The 21,065-nt window shown below is 43.9% G+C and overlaps 1 protein-coding gene across 8 annotated transcripts in view; it reads right to left on the bottom strand.

The window, feature by feature from the left end:
- Positions 1-3,983: 3,983 nt before the first annotated feature.
- KIAA0040 (KIAA0040 ortholog) overlaps positions 3,984-21,065 on the bottom strand; it is a 39,706-nt gene continuing 22,624 nt past the window's right edge. For 5 of the 8 annotated variants that reach the window (XM_061634163.1, XM_061634164.1, XM_061634167.1 and 2 more), the window contains 4 exons: positions 16,973-17,026; positions 16,747-16,864; positions 8,718-8,768; positions 3,984-8,153 (listed from right to left, as the gene is read on the bottom strand). In XM_061634163.1, coding sequence (XP_061490147.1) covers positions 7,721-8,038 — 318 coding nt within the window. In that variant the 5' untranslated portion in view covers positions 8,039-8,153; positions 8,718-8,768; positions 16,747-16,864; positions 16,973-17,026 and the 3' untranslated portion in view covers positions 3,984-7,720. Of the gene's footprint in view, positions 8,154-8,717; positions 8,800-11,838; positions 11,996-16,746; positions 16,865-16,972; positions 17,027-21,065 lie in introns of those variants that run through there. The other 3 variants (XM_061634169.1, XM_061634165.1, XM_061634171.1) reach the window with 3 other exon arrangements.

A 21,065-nucleotide genomic window follows, 5' to 3' on the forward strand; every position in this document is an offset into this window, starting at 1 on the left:
TTGTGCATCTGGGAGCAACAATAGACTTGGAACACAGAGTTATAAGACTGGCACAGGACAGAATAGATAAGATACGTACTGCATTGTCACATCTTCTGACCTCTCCATCAGTGGACCTCATGCAGTTGGCAGCAGCCCTAGGGCTGATGGTCTCTACATTTTAAACCACTCCCTGGACACATCACCACTCACGTCCCCTCCAGTGGGCACTACTATCCTTCCAAAGTGACATAGTGCCCAGGAGTAATCGAAGGTTGTTATCGCCAAAGGTTCGTCACTCCCTATTATGGTGGACGCACAAGCCCAATCTGCAAAGGGGTATCCCATTTCGCAACCCTTGGCGAATGCTCATCACGTTGGATGCTAGCCTCACAGGATGGGAAGCCATATGCGATCGCCAGATGTTCCAAGGAACTTGGTCGGCACAGGAGTCTTTGCTTCCCATCAACCTTCTTGAACTGCGCACGATCCACCTAGCTCTAAAACACTTTGCGAGATTGAGGCAGTTGTGGGTGGTGCTTGTCAGAACCGACAATGTTACTGCCAAAGCTCATTTGAATCATCAGGGGAGCATAAGGTCAGCTCAGCTTCAAAGGGAAGCCTCATTACTGTTCCAATGGGTGGAGGCCCATCTGGATTCAATCCTGGAGGAATACTTCAGAGGGGCGGACAACTGTCAAGCATACTGGTTGAGTTGGCAGCAAATCCATCAGAGGAATGGACACTCCATCCGATAGCCTTTCAGCAGATAGTGGACCACTTTGGGAGAGTGAAAGTGAATCTGTTTGCTACCCACTTCAACTATCGGGTAAAAAGGTTTTTCCGCAGATACACAATACCAAAGGTGGAAGGAATAGATGCCCTGACATCCCAGTGGCCTGCAGGTCAGCTGTATGCCTTCCCTCCACTTCCAGTTATTCCAAGGGTACTCCGAAAGGTCTGGACTGAGAACACTACAGCCCTACTGGTTGCTCTGTATTGGCCAAGGAGAGCCTGGTTTCCGGAACTACTCGACCTGGCAGTCCCCACCCCCCATGGCAGATTCCCCCCAGGGAGGATCTGCTGTCACAAGGACAGCTTCTCCACCCAGACCGGGATGGCTGGCGCTTCATGTCTGGAAGTTGAGAGACGATGCCTGCTGAGAAAGTGCCTTTCATCATTGGTAGTGGAGACAATGATGGCCTCTCAACATCCATCCACTATTCGAATTTACGAAGGCACTTGGATGGCATTCTCAGCTTGGTCTCAGAGAAATAAGATGCCTCCTAGGAAAGCAGGTATCAGTGAAGTTCTCTCCTTCTTACAAGACGGGTTAGCGTTGGGACTCAGACCCAACACCTTGAAGCGCCACACCACTGGGATCTCATCCGTTCCTGAAGCATTTCCTTTGCGGAGCAACAATATTGGCGCCACCTACAGAGCACTACTAAGCACTAATTGCCCTCCAGAAACCTCCCTTCAAACCACTAGTAAAGTTTATGTTCGTCTTCTGCCCTTCAAGGTGTTACTGTGTGTTTCATAAATATAGGGTTGTTCTCCACACTGTCCCTTCTGTCCCAAGGTGTTGTCTAACTTCCACTGTCAACAAGAGCTAGTGCTTCCTTCCTTCTGTCCCAACGTAGTCCACCCCACAGAAAAGGTGTGGCACTCACTAGATATGAGAAGAGCCTTAAAAGTATACATTGCAAAAACAAAACCTTTCCACCAAACAGATACCTTATTTGTTTCCTTTCATCCAGCTTCATTAGGAAAGAAGTTCTCCACCTCAACACTAGCAAGGTGGATTAAAGCGTGCATTACGCTAGCATATGCTGCCCTGAGACTGATTTGCCCAACCAAAGTAGTGGCCCACTCCACCAGGGTGACAACCACATCCGCAGCGTTTTCCTGCAATGCTTCTCTCCTGAAGATATCCAGAATGGCTACATGGGCTAATCCTAATACATTACAAAATAAATGCTTATGCCTTTGCTGAGGTGGCCTTTGGAAGGAGAGTGCTATAACACGTTCTCCCAGACCAATAAGGTTATTACAGCCCAGCTATATTCCCACCCTTCATGGGTCAGCTTTGGTATGTCCTACCTGAAGTCATCTTTACATGCACAGGAGAAAAGACATTTGGTCTTACCGTGAAACGGTTTTCTCTGTGAATGTCAAATATGACCTCAGGGCCACTCCCTATGAAGGCTGGGCTGCTATAATCGTTTCAGTAAGCCTGTTGTTGCAGAGAGTGTGTGAGTGCTGTTTGTTTCTCTTCAGTTGATAAGTTAAGTCTATATTTGTCTAATGGGCTTGTCCAAAGGAACTGTGATAAGAAGCCACAGAGAGCAGGAAGTTCCTGCAAAATTGACCAGCGCTCTTTGTGCCTTCAACTGCTAGGTGGAGCTAGCTACGCACCTGAGATCATATTTGACATGCACAGAGAAAACAGTTTTGCAGTAAGACCAAATGTCTTTTTTAGTACATTTATAATCACATCAAACAGGTTTAAGGTTTCCTCAGCAGAATTTTCTGGTTCACTTGGTTGGGGTTACCACAGAATTTGCATTATGCTGTGAGTGTGATTTAAAAAGAAGTAAGTAAGAAATTAAGAGCCAGCTCATAAGTTACATTATTCGCGGGTGGGAGTGAGGATAACTTCTATTGATGCTTGCTGTACTTGTGGTGGCCTCTGGTTCTGAGTGTCACTCTGCCCTCTGCTCTCTGCCTGGTGGCAGCGTCAGCTCCTTTTTGTCAGTTTAGGTGCCTTTCTCCTTTCTGGGAACTCATTAAGAGCAAGAGGAGAGCTGGAAGGGGAAGAAGCATGACAATTTGCTCCACTAGTTGCATCTAACAAGGGCCTGATTGGTCTGCTGTGCTGTGCTGTGATTTCTGTGATATACCTTTGCCAAACTCAAGGTGCCGATTTAATATATTTTTCTATACATTACGTTCCCTACAAGTTACCAAAAGCTTCAAAAGTTTCAAACCCCCAAATCCTGGGAATGATATAGTAACATTTCAAAAAATCTTCCTACATAAACAAGACCGTTCTGTGTAGCAAACCCCCCTTGCTTTCCATTTCTCCTTGTTTGCAGTTTGGCTCTATTTCTGTATGAGAAACTATTTTCATCCCTTTTTCTGTTAGTGGTATCACAACACTTGAGTTCTCGGGGCTGGGGGGGGGGAGAGATTATGTATTGCTATTCCCATGACAAGCAGCATGGTTTGGAAGATTCCCCACCCCTTTCATTTGAGAGATTATCTCTGCAGTAGTTACATCACTGAAATGGTAAACAGGTATTTGAGCTGTACCATTTCAGACTGCAAGTGGAACATCATGGAATGTTCACCCACCCGCAACCCTCCCAAAACCTTTGCTAAACTTAAACCCTTCTCCCAGACATTTACTTTCTATATGCAGGGATATTGTGGTATGAGGGAGCATTCAGTCATGTAAGCCCCCAGCTGCAGACTTAAGTAGCTCAGCCTGACATAACTTTACTAATTCTGTGAAAAGCTAAGTCTTAGTTATAGTGCCACCTAATGCTGATTTCTAGTATGACTAACTAAGGCAGTGGTTCTCAAACTTTTTTGGTTCGCGGTGCACTGTAAAGCATATAGAAATTTTCTGGCGCACTTCATGTACAAAATTAAAAATATATTAATATATTTTAAACTATGAATAAAAATAACTTAAACTATAGAAAACTATTTCCCTATACAAATGGGTTTCTTCTCATTTTTAAAATATACTTTCATAATATTTGAGGCACACCTAGCCACCTCTTAGGGCGCACCAGTGTGCCTGGGCGCACTCTTTGAGAACCACTGAACTAAGGGCTTAGAGCAAGCTGTACTTCCACATCGTAGATATGCCTTATAAACCATTCCTCCCTCCCATTTCCCCTTCCCAGTACCAGAATCCTCCAAGCAGGATACTTTTAATAGAATGCAGGTGTACAAAGTGGCTGGAGAAGCTTCTCAATCAAATCAAATTTTATTATGCGGTCATAGACCTGATATACAATTGATTTAACAAAGGGTAAAAAAGAGAAAAGGAACATAGGTTATTAAATAAAGCTAACAGAGCTCATATTGGTACAACGTTAAAATACACATTACCGACTAAAAGAGATCTTCTTACGTATGCTTTGGGCGGCAGAGACAAATTTAGCAACAGATAGAGTGGTTAACTTGTCGGTGCCGGCCAGCATATGTTAAGAGAAGCTTCTGTTTTTCATAAAAACAAAACTTCCCCCTATCACATCTGTGAAACCAAGTTTATAATCTAGTGTTCCAGGATTGTATTGGTACCAACTCTTGGTACAAGTAAATGGGAGCTAATGCATGTATATCTAGCAGCCTGGTTTAAAATCCCAACCAAGCCAGGAACTCACAGGAGGACCTTGGACAATTTTTTCTCAATTTCCATTTTTAAAAATGGTTATCAGATTGTTGTGAAAATGAATAAATATGCTAACCATTACAAAAAGCACATTATATGCTAAACAGGAAACTCAAATTTCCCCCAAATAGCTCTTTACAGAAAGTTTTGTTTAAAGAAAGCTTTAAATTCTGCAGTAGCAAGGTTCATTCCAAAATCAAGTTAGTACCAGCTTTTCTACTTGTTAAAAATCGGTTAATTAATTATGCTTGTGAGAACAAATGTATTTGTATATAATTGCCTGTTTTGGTGCTTACTGTGGATTTTGAAATATTTCAAAAATAAACACTATTTAGCAAAGTTTATAATTTAGCCACAGAGTGTAATAATACTTATAAATAATAAAGCTATTTTAAAATTATCTTCTTATGACTACATAGAACTTAAAATTATAGTACCAGGATACTAGTTATAGTCAAGGGTTTTTATGTCATACACAAAGTTTAAGGCATTGTACAGTACCTATTGCATGTACAGAGATTCTTGAAATTGAAGAGGAAAAGGCACCCAGCTCATGTGGTCCATATCTACACACATGCTCCAGAGGTTTGACAAAATATTTTACAATTTAGAATACCTTTAAGGTAAAACTAACAGATTATCTGTGACAGCAAATATACATGTATGACTCAAGCTATAAGCATTTCCACACCACATCAGTGTCACAGATTGTGGTTATGATGTTATGCTGATGCTCGGGTATCACTGATGTCATAATGCAACTATCTCCACCTTTGCTGGTGATGGGCCCAGGTAGGTTTCCAAGCTGTTTCAAAGCACAGGGAAGTGGCATAACAGGAATGAGTTGTGGGGCTGGTGATGGCTCAGACAATGTTTAAAGACATGCACCCTGCAAAAGAGTAAATGGGGGCAATCTTCGACCCCTTAATAAACTGTAGTAAGTGTTCAAATTATTGCTGCCAGAATGTAAAGAATTAATTGGCCTTTTCACTATATAATTGATCAATTGCTTAAATTTATATAAATGTGCGTATCAAAATCTGCATCTGTGCCTTTTTGTGATAGTGCAGGATGTGAGCTAACACTATGGAAGTAAACACAGGATACCACTCGTGATTAAAAGCTCGGCCATCTGTAGTATTTTTCTTCATTACCTGTGACAGAAACAGTGCTATAGTACCTCAAAAAAGAAACAAATATGCGCTTAACTCCCATCACCCTCAATTTAAATTACACCCCGATTAATCAAATAAGGCTGCAATCTTAAACACACTTACAAGGGATTAAGTCTCATTGAATTCATTTGGAATGACTTCTGAGTAATCATGCTTAGGTTTCTGTTGCTCTTGCAAAGAATGCTACTGTGCGTAGGTAAGCATGGTAGGTAACCAAGCCCTCCTTCCCTGTTTTAGACCCAGCATACCACAGTACATGGTTGATGGGCTTGGAGGGTTACAACTTGTGCAGGCCTGAGTCTGTGGACAATAGTTTGATTGACATGTGCTTTCAACTAAAGAACAATGCATTTCATTTCCTTTTCATCTGAAATCACTTTCCTGGGGCCAGTAATATAATAAAGTTTTCTTTTCTCCCCCACCCATTAAATAAACAGCAGAGGCTGGGACACAATAACTCATCAGGTTTGTTTCATTAAAAAAATATTTTTAATTATAGGGTTGTTGGGTTGGAGTGTGTGTGTGTGTAAAATAAATCATGCAATAAAAGAATAGAATGCAAAGCCAAGAAGGCACCGCAGAAGCGCAAGTGCAGGCAGTTAGCCACACCACTGCCTAAGCCCAGGACAGATCAGCAGGAAGGCATCTTATGAGTATATAAAAGTATACAAGCAATTGCTTTGTCAGGGAATTAACTGATACCCTGCATACACTGACCTGAAATTTTGGGCGAAGTTGAACTTTCTCCCAAATTCCTGAATACGTTGATTGTATCAGCCCTTCACAGAAACGAGTCATTCATGTTTACACAGGAGCAAGCCCCAGTATATTCAAGGGGCTTACTCCCAAGTAAGTGCACATAGAATTACAGCCAAGAACTCTAGGGAGTTGGAGATAAGTTTGATGGAGGCTTTGATGTGTTGTGAGAGACCTGAAAAGAAAATGGATTCTAGAATCAGGTGTAAGGAAGCTTTTCCATTTCATTCCTTGCCCCAAAGCTTCCTTATGCCTGATTCCTTACACCACTTCCACACCTGAGAAAGGAAAAAGAAAAATAAGGATGATGGGAGGAGTAGAGGTAACTGTTATGGGACTGCATTTCTGTGTCTCAAAAAAGGAGCAAGAGGAAGGCCTTAAATTCATCACCACACTGATGTCACAGGCCCCATATTTGACTCATCTAATACAACCATGAACAATAATTATTGCAACAACTGTGATTAGGGAAGTGGGAGTCAAGGCAAGGTAGATGGCTAGAACAGTTAAAGAATGAAAGTTTAGAGTCTAGTGACATGGGATTCTGAGGCACAATCTGAGTTCATAAAGCCTAATTAGAATCTATTGGAAAGATACTGCAGCAAATTAGAAATCTGGCATCAGGGTTTGCTAATAAGGGGGACTTTGTCATTTAACTGTCCCTGCTGCAGTGTTGGATCAGGGCAAAGGTCCATCTAATTCAGCATCTTTTCCAAAATTGACCAGCCAGATGCGTCAAGAAAACCCACAAGCAGGGCATGAAGGTAACTGCCCTGTTCCATTATTTGGCCCCCAGCATCTGGCCCTAAGAGTTGCACTGCCTTAGAACCCTGAGAATCCATTTAGTTGTCGAGACTAAAAGCTACTGATAATAAAACTTTGCCTTCCTCTGTTAATCCCCTCTGAAGGTTCATGTGGGTATGTGGATGAGTATGACAATGGTTGCTTATATATGTACATGTGAGTGCAGCAGTGATGGCTCGCTAGTGCACATTAAGTTGTCAATGCAAGACTTGGTTGTTAGAGTTTGTGCTTTTCAGCCCAAGGTCACAGATGCATGTTCTTAACAGCAACATGAGCTGGCAAGTCTGTTCAAGCATGTTCTTATGTACACATTGGTCCAGTATGGATGCTGGCATGGGTAATAGTTCATTCCACCTGTTTGCAGTTAGCAGTGTGCTTGTAAACATGTGCCCAATTAGGGACTCCCTAAAACATAATAGTGATGGCCCTAGATAGTTTCTTCACTCCAGATGTCTTTAAGAAGAAAAAAGCTGCAAGTTCTGCTTAAAGGGGAGGGAGCCAGCATGATATGTCCTCAGTCTTAGGCTGCATGGCCCAGTGCAATGTGAGACCCTTACAGAAGGGGTGGGAGAAAGCTCTTGTCCACCCCTCCCTTTTCCTAGGCCTGCAGTGATGGCCTCTTTTCCAGCATGAGCACTTTGGGCTGGGCTGAGATCCACAAATCCTCTTCTTTCTTTTTCCTCATCATCTTGTTTCTTTTCTTGCTCTGGGAAGGGCCACCTGTAATGTAGCTACCACTGTCCTTTTGCCGCCACCCACAGAAGCAACAGTGGCAACAGACAAAGATGGCAACAAGGAGGACGAGGGTAGGTAGCCCCATCAGCACGGCCAGGCAGACTGTGTTGTAGATCCCCTCCTGATGTTTGGAGTGGATGAAAGTCCAGATTGAGTGGAAAAAGTGGCTGATCTGCTCCATGGTGGACTTCACTGGCTAGAAGAAGGGCCAATGGGATGTTAAGCTGCTTTCCCTTGTCCACTGAACCTCTGCCTGCACCCTAGAGTGCAAGCTCTCCATGGGTCTTGACCAGTCCCTGCAAAGGCAGAAGAAATATAAAATAAGGCTGCCATAGGTATTCCCTTCCATTTATGAGCTGAAGACCTCTGCTTGTGAAGGCTAACAGATTATTACAGAGTTACATATTTGTATTCTGTCCTTCCTCCAAGGAAGTCAAGGCGGCATACATGGTTCTATCTTATCTATTTCATCCTCGCAACAGGTGAGGCTTGGGAGATGGTGACTGGCCCAAGGCCACCTAGGAAGCTGCATGGCTGAGTGGGGACTTCATCCCAGTCCTAGTTCCAACTCCCACAACCACACTGCTCTCAAAGCGACAATGTCTCAAGCAGGATGAGCAGAGGTCAGTTGGAGAGAGAAAAGCTAGAAACACCACAGAATAATTACACATTACATGTGCCATGGCTAAACTCCTATTCAGATTGCAGTAGTAGGGCATCTTTCCTGGACTAATGGCTGGGATTCTCACCACCTGCTTGGTTTTCTTTGCAGCATCACTGGCACCAAGTACAGAGAGAGCTGGTGTGAACAACAAATCAGGAAGACCACAGTTCAAATGTTGCCTCTGCCATGAACTTACCAGGATGGCCTTGTTAGGCAATCCACTCAGTCTCTCAGCATCAGTCCCCAACTGCAACATAAGGAAAACAAAAGTGACCTCCCTTTCGAGGGTTTGCTGTGAGGATTAACCAGATAATGGTCCTGAGATGCTCTGAACATCTAAAGCAGTAGGTTGTTTTTATGGTGTTATGTATTTATATTTATGTTTTTAATGTGTTGTAAGTCACGTGGCAACCTTTGGGTAACAGCTAACTAACAAGTCTGTCTATCTGTTACTGTTTTTAGACCGAGGGGAGATATGATTGCACTCTTCAAGTGCTTGAAAGGTTGCCACACAGAGGAGGACCAGGATCACTTCTCAATCATCCCAGAGTACAGGACACAGAATAATGGGCTCAAGATACAGGAAGCCAGATTTCAACTGAACATCAGGAAAAACTACCTAAGTGATAAGACAATGGAACCAATTACCTAGGGAGGTGGTGGGCTCTCCAACATTGGAGGCATTTAAGCGGCAGCTGGACAGGCACCTGTTGGGTATGCTTTAATTTGGATTCCTGCATTGAGCAGGGGTTTGGACTCAGTGGCCTTATAGGTCCCTTCCAACTCTACAATTCTGTGATTCTATGATTACTATGAGACTTGACTAGGTAGCTGTTACCCAAAGGTTTCCACGTGCCTCTTACTACACATTAAAAACAAATATAAATACAGTATAGCATAAAAACAATACCTCTTTAGATTGTTCAGAGCATCTCACTAACATTATCTTGGTGGTGGTGGTTGTTTTTAAGCTGAAAAACTAACTTAAAGTATATGAGTAGAGCAGACAGAAATGAAAGGCAGAAAATATGAATAGATACTGCCTGGATGGGGCAGAATACACTTTTAATATGCTCTGTGGCGGTTAGAAATTCAACCATTTTTCACAGCACAGAAATGCAATAATGGAGGAAAACCAAACCTGTTGAATTTCTGCCTTTCATGAAGCCATTAAATACACAAATTCTGTCTTCATCAGAAAGCCAGGATTAACAGCAGCTCCTTTAGTGTGTACAGACGGAAAACCCATTTTTGCTGCTAGGTAATGCACAGGATGACCCACAGAAGCTCTATTTTAAAGACCTTGTGTATGGTCTTGAAGGCCTCATTTACTCCATTTCCAATTTGTGGTGATATTCTGTAGCGGTATTTCACTCTCTTGGATCTATGATGCAGACTGTAATTCCTGAGCCAGTGAGCACATGTTGTTTCAAGTCTCTGACAGTATACATCTCACCCTTCATTTACAATCACATCCAGCATAAAAGTAAAAAGAGTAGTTTTAAAAAAAATAACCAATGTATGCTTGCCCCTAATTTTTGCTTATCAGCCTAAATGCAGGGAGGATGCAGTGATCTTGTGGCAGATTATTATTGGCCCAAGAACTGGCTAACATCCAGCTAATCAGGAAGGCCTGATGTAATATGTACAGATATAGACCATGCTGCTACTCCCCACCAAATGATTCGCAATGACATCCTAATCTTGCAGAAAACCAGCCTTTGTATTTGTGTGTCTGCGCGCACGCTCTAGCGCTCTCCATGCAGTAAATTCCACACAAATGCTCTGACATCTTGCTACTATTTTAGGATGATCAGTTTCTATTTTCTTCTTGGGAGCTAAAGACGAGATGTTCTTAAGATAGCGCCAGGTCTCTATCTTCAGCATTTGGAATGTCACACCCAGCAGAATTTGGGAAGGTGACACACACTGGATGATGGAAGAGAAAGAAACAGTTTGGACCCAGTTTGTAGTCTGATTTTAGAGGCAGAAAGAGTGGTTGGCAGAAGCTTGGGGTGCAAGTGCTCTCTTTGTGGGAATAGCTGTGCTGTCTTGTTGAAGGAATCTTATTTTCATTCAAAGGAAACCAAAACCTGTAAACTGGGGCAAACTCTGGAAATGCCAGAAGCCTGACCTAAAAGGGGGGGGGAAGAGAACCTGTTCTTTTTTTTTGCCTTTCAAAAGTGGAGGACAAATTTCAGGAGGTGGGACAGCAGCAATGTTCTTGCAGCCTCCCTGTTGCTGCTGGGCACCATTTTAATTTTCCCCAACAGGCTCTGGACTGACATGTCTTAAAACAGTGGAGTTCCCAGCGGCTTTCAAGGGGTGGGGGGGAAGAATTGAAGCTGCCCCTGTGAACTGCCATTTCCCTCTCACAACTTCACAACAATGTCTTTGCCACAGAGAGTTGGGAAGGGTTAGGGTTAAATTGTAGAAAATGTCTAAGTCACCCCAAGACCTCATTGGTCCTTCCTGTATTCCTTCCTCACCCTTCCTATCTGCATTCAAGATTGACTGTTATGACCCTTGTCTCACTCCTGCCAACATCCTGATGCAGTTTAGGCTAGTGCTTCCCAGCCTTTATGAGTACAGGACCCCCTTTGCAACCTCAAAAATTTTCACGGCTCTTACATGCTAATTGTTGCAATGTTTAGTCTCTGTTAATTGGAAAAAAACATAATGAAGCATTAAATACTGTCACTTTTTATTCATTACAAAAACAAGTATGATGGTGATGATGATGATATTTATTATCTGCCCTTCACCAGAAGGTCTCAGGGCAGGTTACAGCAATATAAACAACTCTGAACAAATTGTGAAGTAAATGAAAGGAAAGAGATAAAAGTAAACCACCCCCAGAGGGGTGAACAGAGCCTGGTTGATGCCGGGCATTTGGACTCTGGTTTTAAGCGTTCCTTCCATCTGGATACAACAATGGCTCATCTTCAGCACTCCATTCAGGAAGCTCCATATGACAACAACAACAATAAAAGTCTAACAGACGGAATGTCAACAGGTGAAGCTTTCCTCATAATTGTATTTCCATACTAGAAACAGCTTAATTTAATTTATATTTAATTTCTGCCTGCCAGGCAGCTGTTAAAGGCACAAGAGCCCTGCCCTCCCCCAAGGCCAACCCTAAACCATACAAAGAACTCACGTTAAGAGTAAAAACAACACAATTTGCACAACTTAACATATTTTAAAATAAAAATTTTAAAATGAACATATACCACTGTATAAAAACAGACACAAAGCCCTGATAAACAGCAACAAAAATACTCTGAGCATGTGCAATTTTACATTTTAAAACTTACTTTACCCATCATTTTTTGCTCATTTACTGCTGTGGGCCAGCCACTAACTCTCAGCCTAACCAACCTCATATGGTTGTTGCTCCATTGAATGCTATAGGACTTTCTTGGAGTAGGCCTGGTTAGGAGTGCAACCTAAGTCCTTGTATTATAGACATAAGTTTTTACTTCCTTTTGCATCTTTGTACCTTAAAGCCCCATGCCTCCCCCCCCCCAAAGTAGTAAAGTTTCAAAGCTTCAACAGAATCTTAGTTTGGTGTGATTACTGCAGTTTGATTTACCTGGGAGTAAGCTCTCTGTGTGGCAGGAACTGACTGTACTGGCCAGAAGGAAGGGGAGGCTGAGTGGCTGCGTGGTTCACAGATCAGCCATTCATTAATGTTTTAAATCAGTGGTTCTCAAATGGTGCACCGTGGCACACTGGTGCGCCACAAGAGGTGACTAGGTGTGCCGTGAATATTATGAAAGTATATTTTAAAAATGAGAAGAAACCCATTTGTATTTAAGTTATTTTTATTCATAGTTTAAAATATATTAATATATTTTTAATTTTGTACACGAAGTGCGCCAGAAAATTTTAATGTTTTACAGTGTGCCACGAACCAAAAAAGTTTGAGAACCACTGTTTTAAATTAATAAATCTTCTCCTGGCTCTTTGCGACCCCCCCCCCCCGGGATGACTTCATGACCCCCCTGGGGGTCCCGGCCCCCAGGTTGGGAACCACTGGTTTAAGCTACTGCGTCCATTTTACAGGCAAAGACCTATAAAGAGTTAACAGAGTCCAAAGTCTTCACTTGGAGCTAGCTGGGGAAGCTACACGAAGTCCACACTGTTCATCTTCTAGAGGACAGAAGGAAAGGCTGCTAATTCCAGGCTGAACTTGTCCTGCGGCAAGTAAGAGAAGCTACTTGTCTATGTCAGTAGTTAGGGCAAGTTCAGAAGCTAGAACTACCCTTTATTGTTTATTTAAACTAACTGCAATCCCATGGTCTGTATATTCTATCAATAGATCTTTGTTCAAAGTACAGCTGGTATCCCTTGAGCCAAAGGGATTCTGAACAATCTGTATTATCTCACCCCACATCCTTGCCTTGGGCCTTCTAGCCAAGAGTCCTACTGCTCTATAGTCAACAGGTGGTGAGAGCTAACAATCTATTGGACTGTTCTATTCTATTATGTCTCCGGACTAATTTTGCTAGGGTGGGTGGCCTGTTGACTAGGATAGGGATAGAGGCATGTGCAAGCCGGGGAGGGAGGTGGGGGGCCAAGTTATAGGAAGTTTGGGCGGCAGGCGCTGGAAGGGTGCTGCTGGCAGACCATGCCGGAATAGGGGAACACGGGATAGATGCATTATATCCATCCCATGTTCCGGGTCTGCTCAGAACCAGACGGAAACTGGGGGACGCAAGTTTCCTACCGACTTTCGACTGCTGTTATGTAATGCCAGGTCTGTAACGCAGAAGACCTCACGCATCCATGACATGATCTTGGATGGGCGGGCAGACCTGGCATGCATTACGGAGACTTGGTTGGACGAAGCCTCTGCTCCCATTCTTGAGGCCATGTGTCCACCGGGTTTCCGTTATGCACAGCAGCCGAGGGTGGGAAGGCGGGGAGGGGGCGTGGCAGTCATCTATTGAGAGTCCTTAGTTTTCGCCAGACCTCCTCTTCATAGGACTCAATTCGTTGATTGTATGTACTGGAGGTTGGGCCCGAAGGGCAGTTTAGGGATCCTGCTGGTGTACCGCCCACCCCACTGCACAGCAGACTCCCTGGCCGAGGTGCTGGAGGTGGTCTCGGCTGTACGGGCATTGTCCCCAAAATTGTTAGTGCTGGGTGACTTTAACGTACATGCCGAGACCACTCTCACTGGAGCCCCTCGGGATTTCCTGGAAACCATGGCTTCCTGGGAACTGCACCTTAGTAATATTGGGCCCACCCATGTAGCCGGTCATACTCTTGACCTTGTGTTTGTCCTGGGAGAGGAGAGAAGTGGTCTGAAGTTGGGAGTGGTTTATTCCACCCCTGTGTCATGGTCAGATCACTACCTGGTAAACATGAACTTCTCGATACCATGCCGCCTCCGCAGGGGTGAAGGACCTATTAGAATGGTCCGCCCCAGGCGCCTGATGGATCCGGATGGATTCCTGACTGCGCTTGGGGAATTGGAACCTGATGAAGGTCGCCCGGTCGAAACCCTGGTGAAGGAGTGGAATGATGTTATCACCAGGGCATTAGACCGAGTGGCTCCGAAACGTCCTCTCCCCCTGAATAGAACTCAGCTGGCACCATGGTATACACTGCGGTTGCGTAGTCTGAGACAGGAGGTGAGACGACTAGAACGCCGGTGGCGGAAATCCCGCTCCGAAGATGTCCGGACACAGGTTAGAGCAGCAGTAGCTGCCTACCAGGTGGCAATAAAGGCAGGAAAGAAGGCTTTCTTTACTGCCTCTATTGCGTCCGCGGAGTGCTGTCCCAGGAGGCTGTTCCAGGTGGTCCGAAGCCTGGTCGGTCCAGTTGCTCAGGAACCCTTGGAACAGTCAAAGGCCTCCTGTGACATAATAGCAAAGCACTTCGCTGATAAAATTGAACACTTACGGAGCTCGATTCCGTGCGCCGTGGATACAGTAGATGAACCAGAGTTGACCAGTTGCATGCCGGTAAGTTGGGATCGGTTTCAGCTTCTCCCTTCTGAGGATGTGGACAAAGTGCTTACAACTGTGAAGCCTACCACTTGTCTAACTGATCCTTGCCCATCGTGGCTCCTTATGAGCTGCAGAGAGAAATTGGGCGAGGGGATCAAAGCGGTGGTAAACGCATCCTTGAAAGAGGGTGTGATGCCATCAGCCTTCAAGGAGGCAATTGTAAAGCCCATCCAGAAGAAGCCCTCCTTGGATCCCCAAGTTTTTAATAACTTCCGCCCAATTTCGAATCTGCCATTTTTGGGCAAGGTCATTGAGCGAGTGGTGGCCAACCAGTTGTCGGCACACTTGGATGAAACGGATTACTTGGATCCATACCAATCGGGTTTCAGGACTGGTCACGGAACTGAAACAGCCTTGGTCGCTCTGGTAGATGATTTGAGGAGGGCATTAGATAGGGGAGAATTCTCCTTTCTTGTCCTCCTCGATCTCTTAGCGGCTTTTGATACTGTCGACCACAGTATCCTTTTACATCGCTTGGAGGGATTGGGAATTGGAGGCACTGTATTGCAGTGGTTCCATTCCTTCCTCTCCGATAGGCATCAACAGGTAGCATTGGGGGAAGAGGTTTCAGACCCTTGGCCTCTCAATTGTGGTGTGCCACAGGGTTCTATCCTCTCTCCCATGCTATTTAACATTTATATGAAGCCGCTAGGGACAATCATTAGGAGATTTGGGCTGCAGTGTCACCAATATGCAGATGACACTCAGCTCTATCTCTCGTTTAAATCTTCACCAGAGTCGGCTGTGGAGACCATGTCCAAGTGCCTGGAATCCGTGAGTGGATGGATGGGAAGGAACAGGCTGAAGCTGAACCCCGATAAGACCGAGGTGCTGCTTGTGGGGGACAGGAGAAGGTTGGGAGATGTTGACCTGAAGTTCAATGGGGTGAGTTTACCCCTGAAGGACCAGGTCCGCAGCCTTGGGGTTGTACTTGATTCCAGGCTGTCCATGGAGGCTCAGATTTCGGCAGTGAGCCGGGCAGCCTGGTATCAACTACACCTCATACGAAGGCTGCAACCCTACCTTCCTGTTCATCAGCTCCCCCTGGTAGTACACGCCCTGGTCACCTCTCGTTTGGATTACTGTAATGCGCTCTACGTGGGGTTACCCTTGAAAACGGTCCGGAAATTACAACTGATACAAAATGCGGCGGCTCGACTACTTACGAATAGTCGCCGCTGGGATCACATCACACCAGTGTTGTTCGATCTACACTGGCTTCCAGTTGTCTTCCGGGCCCAATTCAAGGTGTTGGTATTAACCTTTAAATCCCTATACGGTCTCGGCCCAGTTTATCTTACGGAGCGCCTTCAACGCCACCAATTATGCCGCCCGACAAGATCAGCCACACAGGGCCTTCTCTCAATCCCGCCGACAAAAACAGCCAGGTTGGCGGGTACTAGAGAGAGGGCCTTCTCAGTGGCGGCCCCCACCCTCTGGAACTCCCTCCCACAAGATCTCCGGCATGCCTCTTCCCTAAATACATTTCGTAAAGCCTTAAAGACCTGGCTCTTTCAACAGGCCTTTGGGATTTCCGGGGAGGGTTAATTACTGGATTGAAATGCCTCCTACCCTGTTTTAATATCATTGTCTGCTGCTGTAGTGTTTTTCTATTGTTTTTCTATTGTACCATTGTATTTTATCATACCGTGTTTTAACTGTTTGTACGTTGCCTAGAGTGGCCATCGGCCAGATAGGCGACACAGAAATTAAATTTATTTATTTATTTATTATTGTATTGTAGGCTTAATCCCAGTATGAAAGGTGGGCGAGTAAATTGACTTTCCTAGTGACCACCAGAGGTGTACAGAGTAAGGACCCCCAGGTACATCACAGTCTTGTTCTGTGACATTTTAACAAAATGCTAAAAGCCACCTGGAAGCAGCAGGGAGGCTGCAGAAGCCCTGGCAAACTTCACCCCAAATAGGTGAAATACCATCCCATTTTTGCAGCTTGTGAATGAGGCTGCAAAACTGGGGGTGGGGACTTTGGTCCATCCCACATACATTCAAATCAGGTCTAACTGTAGTTTTTTTCTCCCACAGTTTGAGCCTGTTCAAAATGTATCAACCTCACTGGTTAGTGAATTGAACTCTGATTCAACAGATGCCCTGCTTCAGTCAGGCAGTCTGCTTTTTTATTTTTAAAGGGCTGCATGTACATTTTTAAAAAGGGGGGCATTAAGGAAGTATAAAATTTAAATACCTTGAGAAACTGCTTCAGGGAGGAGTGGGGAGGTGGATTCGGGATGCCTGTGGTTTCCTAGCTAATCAGCACTGGGTGCAACCGTCTTCTGCTGTATATATACAGAACACAGCTTGATCTATGACAGAAGGTGGTACATTTAAACAAAATCGGCCGTGCGCTTCAGAAAGTTCATTGCTCAAATTATGTGTATCTGCATCCCCTCCCCATTCAGTTCTTGACTTACTGTTGGAGACTGAAATGGACCACACAGAGTCAGGCAATGCTTTGAAGAACATCCCTAGAGAAAAACAACAAAAACAGATGGCATCAGAGGATGACAAAAGGACATATATCTTTGGTATTTTATTTGCACTTCCTGTGACCCTTGGCCCAGGGTTACTCTTGGGACTGGTGGAACCAGTGTGTTTTGCAATTGTTGCCCCAGCAGAAGCATATAATTCAATTGGGAAGATGGGGAGCATTTTGACAACAGCCTGGGCAGAGTTAGCCCTGATTCTCACCTCCAGAACTAATACTAGGTATGTGGCTGCTGAGGATGGGGAGAGCATGGCTTTCTGTCTCCTCCCCCACTTGCTACCACAGATCACGCCATCATCATATAAGATTCACTGAAAGGGCTGTTGGGAGAATGTCAAGATGTATCACTGAACACTAAAGTCAGGATCATTCAGACCATGGTATTTCTGATCTCTATGTATGGATGTGAAAGTTGGACAGTGAAAAAAGCGGATAAGAGAAAAATCAACTCATTTGAAATGTGGTGTTGAAGAAGAGCTTTGCGCATACCATGGACTGTGAAAAAGATGAATAATTGGGTGTTAGAACAAATTAAACCAGAACTATCACTAGAAGCTAAAATGATGCTTTGAACACATAATGAGAAGACGTGATTCACTAGAAAAGACAATAATGTTGGGGAAAACAGAAGGGAGTAGTAAAAGAGGAAGGCCAAACAAGAGATGGATTGATTCCATAAAGGAAGCCACAGACCTGAACTTACAAGATCTGAAAAGGGCGGTTCATGACAGATGCTCTTGGAGGTCACTGATTCATAGGGTTGGCGTAAGTCATAGTCGACTTGCAGGCACATAACAACAACAACAACATCCAGTGAGCTGGCTTTGCTCACTTTCATCACTGACTTTGCTGCATGAAGGCATTCCTATTTAAATCTTCCCAGTGATAAAGGATCTACCCTGTGCTGAGATTGTAAGGCTGACTTTTTCACTAGATCAGGTGACCTCTTGCCAGCAATAGATGTCTTTTTTGTCCAGTGTGGCCACTGCAGTAGACTTGCTTTTGGCAGTCCTGAGTTCAAACCCGACTCCACATCTTTCAGCCTCTGATTCCAGCACAGGACTGTGCATGTGTAAATACACACATACACTACAGCAAGATTGTAGTGTAGGAAAGGGCCTATACAATAACATTATCTTGAAAGACTCATCTAGGATAGATAAGGTGGAAAACACTGAGACAAAATTGCAATGCAAAAATACCCAAACAAAATACTTATTGAGTCTGTCAAAATGAAACATCCACACCACCAGAAGACTGTCTCCTACAAGGCACAATAGCCATCATGTCCAGGCCAATGCTTTCTTTTGGTGCAAGACAGTCAAATATGCTGCCCCCTCCCATGCCAACAAACATACAGATGAATAAGGAACAAGGCGTGTATATCCCAAGCCTGGCCACCCCATATCATAAAGTCATGCAACCAGGAGATGTTTGCCTTTGTGACAGTCTACCATTGTGTCCAGTGCAATGATTCGTTTTTGTGCAAGTGGCTATCAAGCATGAAGCCTCTGTGAATAATTGAATAAGGAACTGGGGGCAGCATACTTGAAAGTATCTTGCAAAAAATGATGCATTGGGCCAGACACAATGCTAGGGGATGGTCTCTTGGTGATGTGAATCTGTCACTGCCGTAGGCCAATGAGTATATGGGAGTAAACATCACCAGTTCCTTTTTCATTTAAATATATATTAACCAATATTGACTTGAGGAAAGCACAGTTAACTGTGTCTTGCACCAAAAAGAAGTATCAGGCTGAATACAGTGGTAGGGTATACTGTAGGCAACAAGTTTCTTAATGGTGTAGGTACATCATTTACACTGGCGCAAAGTTTATTTAGGGGTGAGCAGCCCCAGATCCTTAAAGATTGGCATTGGGTGGGTTGATTGACAGTGTCTGGAATAAACATCAAAGAAAGAATTGGGCAGAACGAGATTTTAGGGCATCCTGAAGGTGACATTTTCACCTTCAAGTTTTGGGCTAAACATCTCATAGACAATAATGAATAAGGAATATTAACAAAATTGCCTGCATGATTGACTAGATCAAAGAAAATGCTCCATGAAACCTCTTGCTGGTAATCTAGTTTACTACATGAACAAAATCTTCTGTCTGGGAGACCATTTGAAAGTATCAAATGCATCCATACCACTCAGTGACAGTTTAAAATGCAGAATTCTACCACCTTATTGAATGTAATGTATAGACTTCAAATTGCATAGATCCAGTGTGTTGGCCAGAGATACAGCACCTGAGGAATAATCTCATGTCGCCTGAAACATACGGATAAGGACACACATACACACACCTCTTTCATCTTAGTGGCACCTCTGTGAATATGCATTTGCTTCCCAGTCATACACAGAGCCCTGTGTGTACTTTATGCAGTCCCTAAGGAATGGGGTGTGTATACCTACCGCATTCCATCTCAACTTTGGAGTCTTATTGGAATTAATGTGTCTCGTGGCAAATGCATAGTTTACATTCCTCAGGGACAAAAACTCTCATAATTAAGAGTATGCCTTCAGCAGCACACAGGCGCTACATAAGAAGAGCCCTAATGGAACAGAGCAAAGCGCCATCAAGTTCAGTATTAGCCAAACAGATACTTCTGAGAAGCTCACAAGTAAGGCATGAAGGCAGTAACGTCCCCCTTGCTGTTGCTCCCCAGCAGCTTGGCATTCAGTGGCATCCTGCCTCTGAACCTGATTAGTCCACATAGCCATCACAATGAGAAGCCAATGATAGTCTTTTCATCCATATATTTGTCTAATTCTCTTTTAAAGCCATTTACATTAGAAGCCACTGCCACCACATCTTGAGGTAGAAATTTCTATCATATGTTGTATTTAAAAAAGCACTTTTTATGTCTTTCCTGAGTCTCCTGACAATCGGTTTCGTTGGCTGATCTTGGCTTCTATTATGAGAGAGGAAAAACTTACCTCGGTCCACTTTTTGCCACATCATGCATGCTTTTATGGACTTCTCTTATGCCCCTCTGCTGCTCACCCAAATGTTGCAGCCTTTCTTTGTAGGGAAGGGGCTCCAGGACCCTGACTGCCCTTTTCTACACCTCTTCCAGTGATACAATATCCTTTTTGAGATGGGGTGACTAGAACTGTTCACAGTATTCCATGTGTGACTGCACCATAAATTTGTATAAGGGCACTATGAAACTGGCAGTTTTGTTTTCAGTTCATGTCCTAATATGCAGTTTGTCTTTTTCATGAAGCTGCCATGCACTGGGCCATCATATTAATGGAACTCTGCCCCATAACTCCAAGATCTCTTTTCTCACCAATAGTTCAGACCTAAGTGGCAGCTACCGTTGTCTTTCCCAGATTATCCCCCCCCCCATGATGCTACACCAGGGTGCAGCATTGCATAGAGGCAGCTTTTTTGGGATGGGAGGATGGCAGCTGCTGCCATCACCCACCATAACAACAACAACAACAACAAAAAACAGCAGAAGAAAAAGAAAGAAAGGAAAGGGGAGAAATAGTCTTGTACTCCCTTTCCAACCCAACCTGCACCCTTCAGCTGAAAATTCCCAAATAGGTTAATGAGGCAAGACTTCCCTTTGCTGAAGTCATGGCAATAGTTCTTCAGCAAGGCTTGTTCTTTTTTATGCTTGATAATTTTTTATCCTTAACAGTCTTTTCACTTTAAAAATAAATAAATCTGGATCAGTTCCCCTCCTTAAAAATAGCACTACTTTGGCCATTTTATGACTCAGTGGTATGGAAGCTGATTTCAGGGAAATCTGTTTTAATATCCTTACTAAAACCCTTCAATTTTTTTATTTTTGCTTCCTGTAGCTTATGTTTATTTTGCCAGTTGTGGACTCCTCCTTGTTCTCTATTTTCTGAAGGTAGCCTTCTCACTTTTTATAGCTTCACTGACTCTGCTCATTTTCTTGAACTTCATGGAACCTTTCCTAATTTGAGGTGTATAAATATCCTTGCCGAGCTTCTATTATTACAGTTTTAAAGCAAGCTCTAAATGTTTGGAGAGATT

This window comes from Rhineura floridana, chromosome 6, assembly GCF_030035675.1.
Source record: "Rhineura floridana isolate rRhiFlo1 chromosome 6, rRhiFlo1.hap2, whole genome shotgun sequence".
NCBI lineage: Eukaryota > Metazoa > Chordata > Lepidosauria > Squamata > Rhineuridae > Rhineura > Rhineura floridana.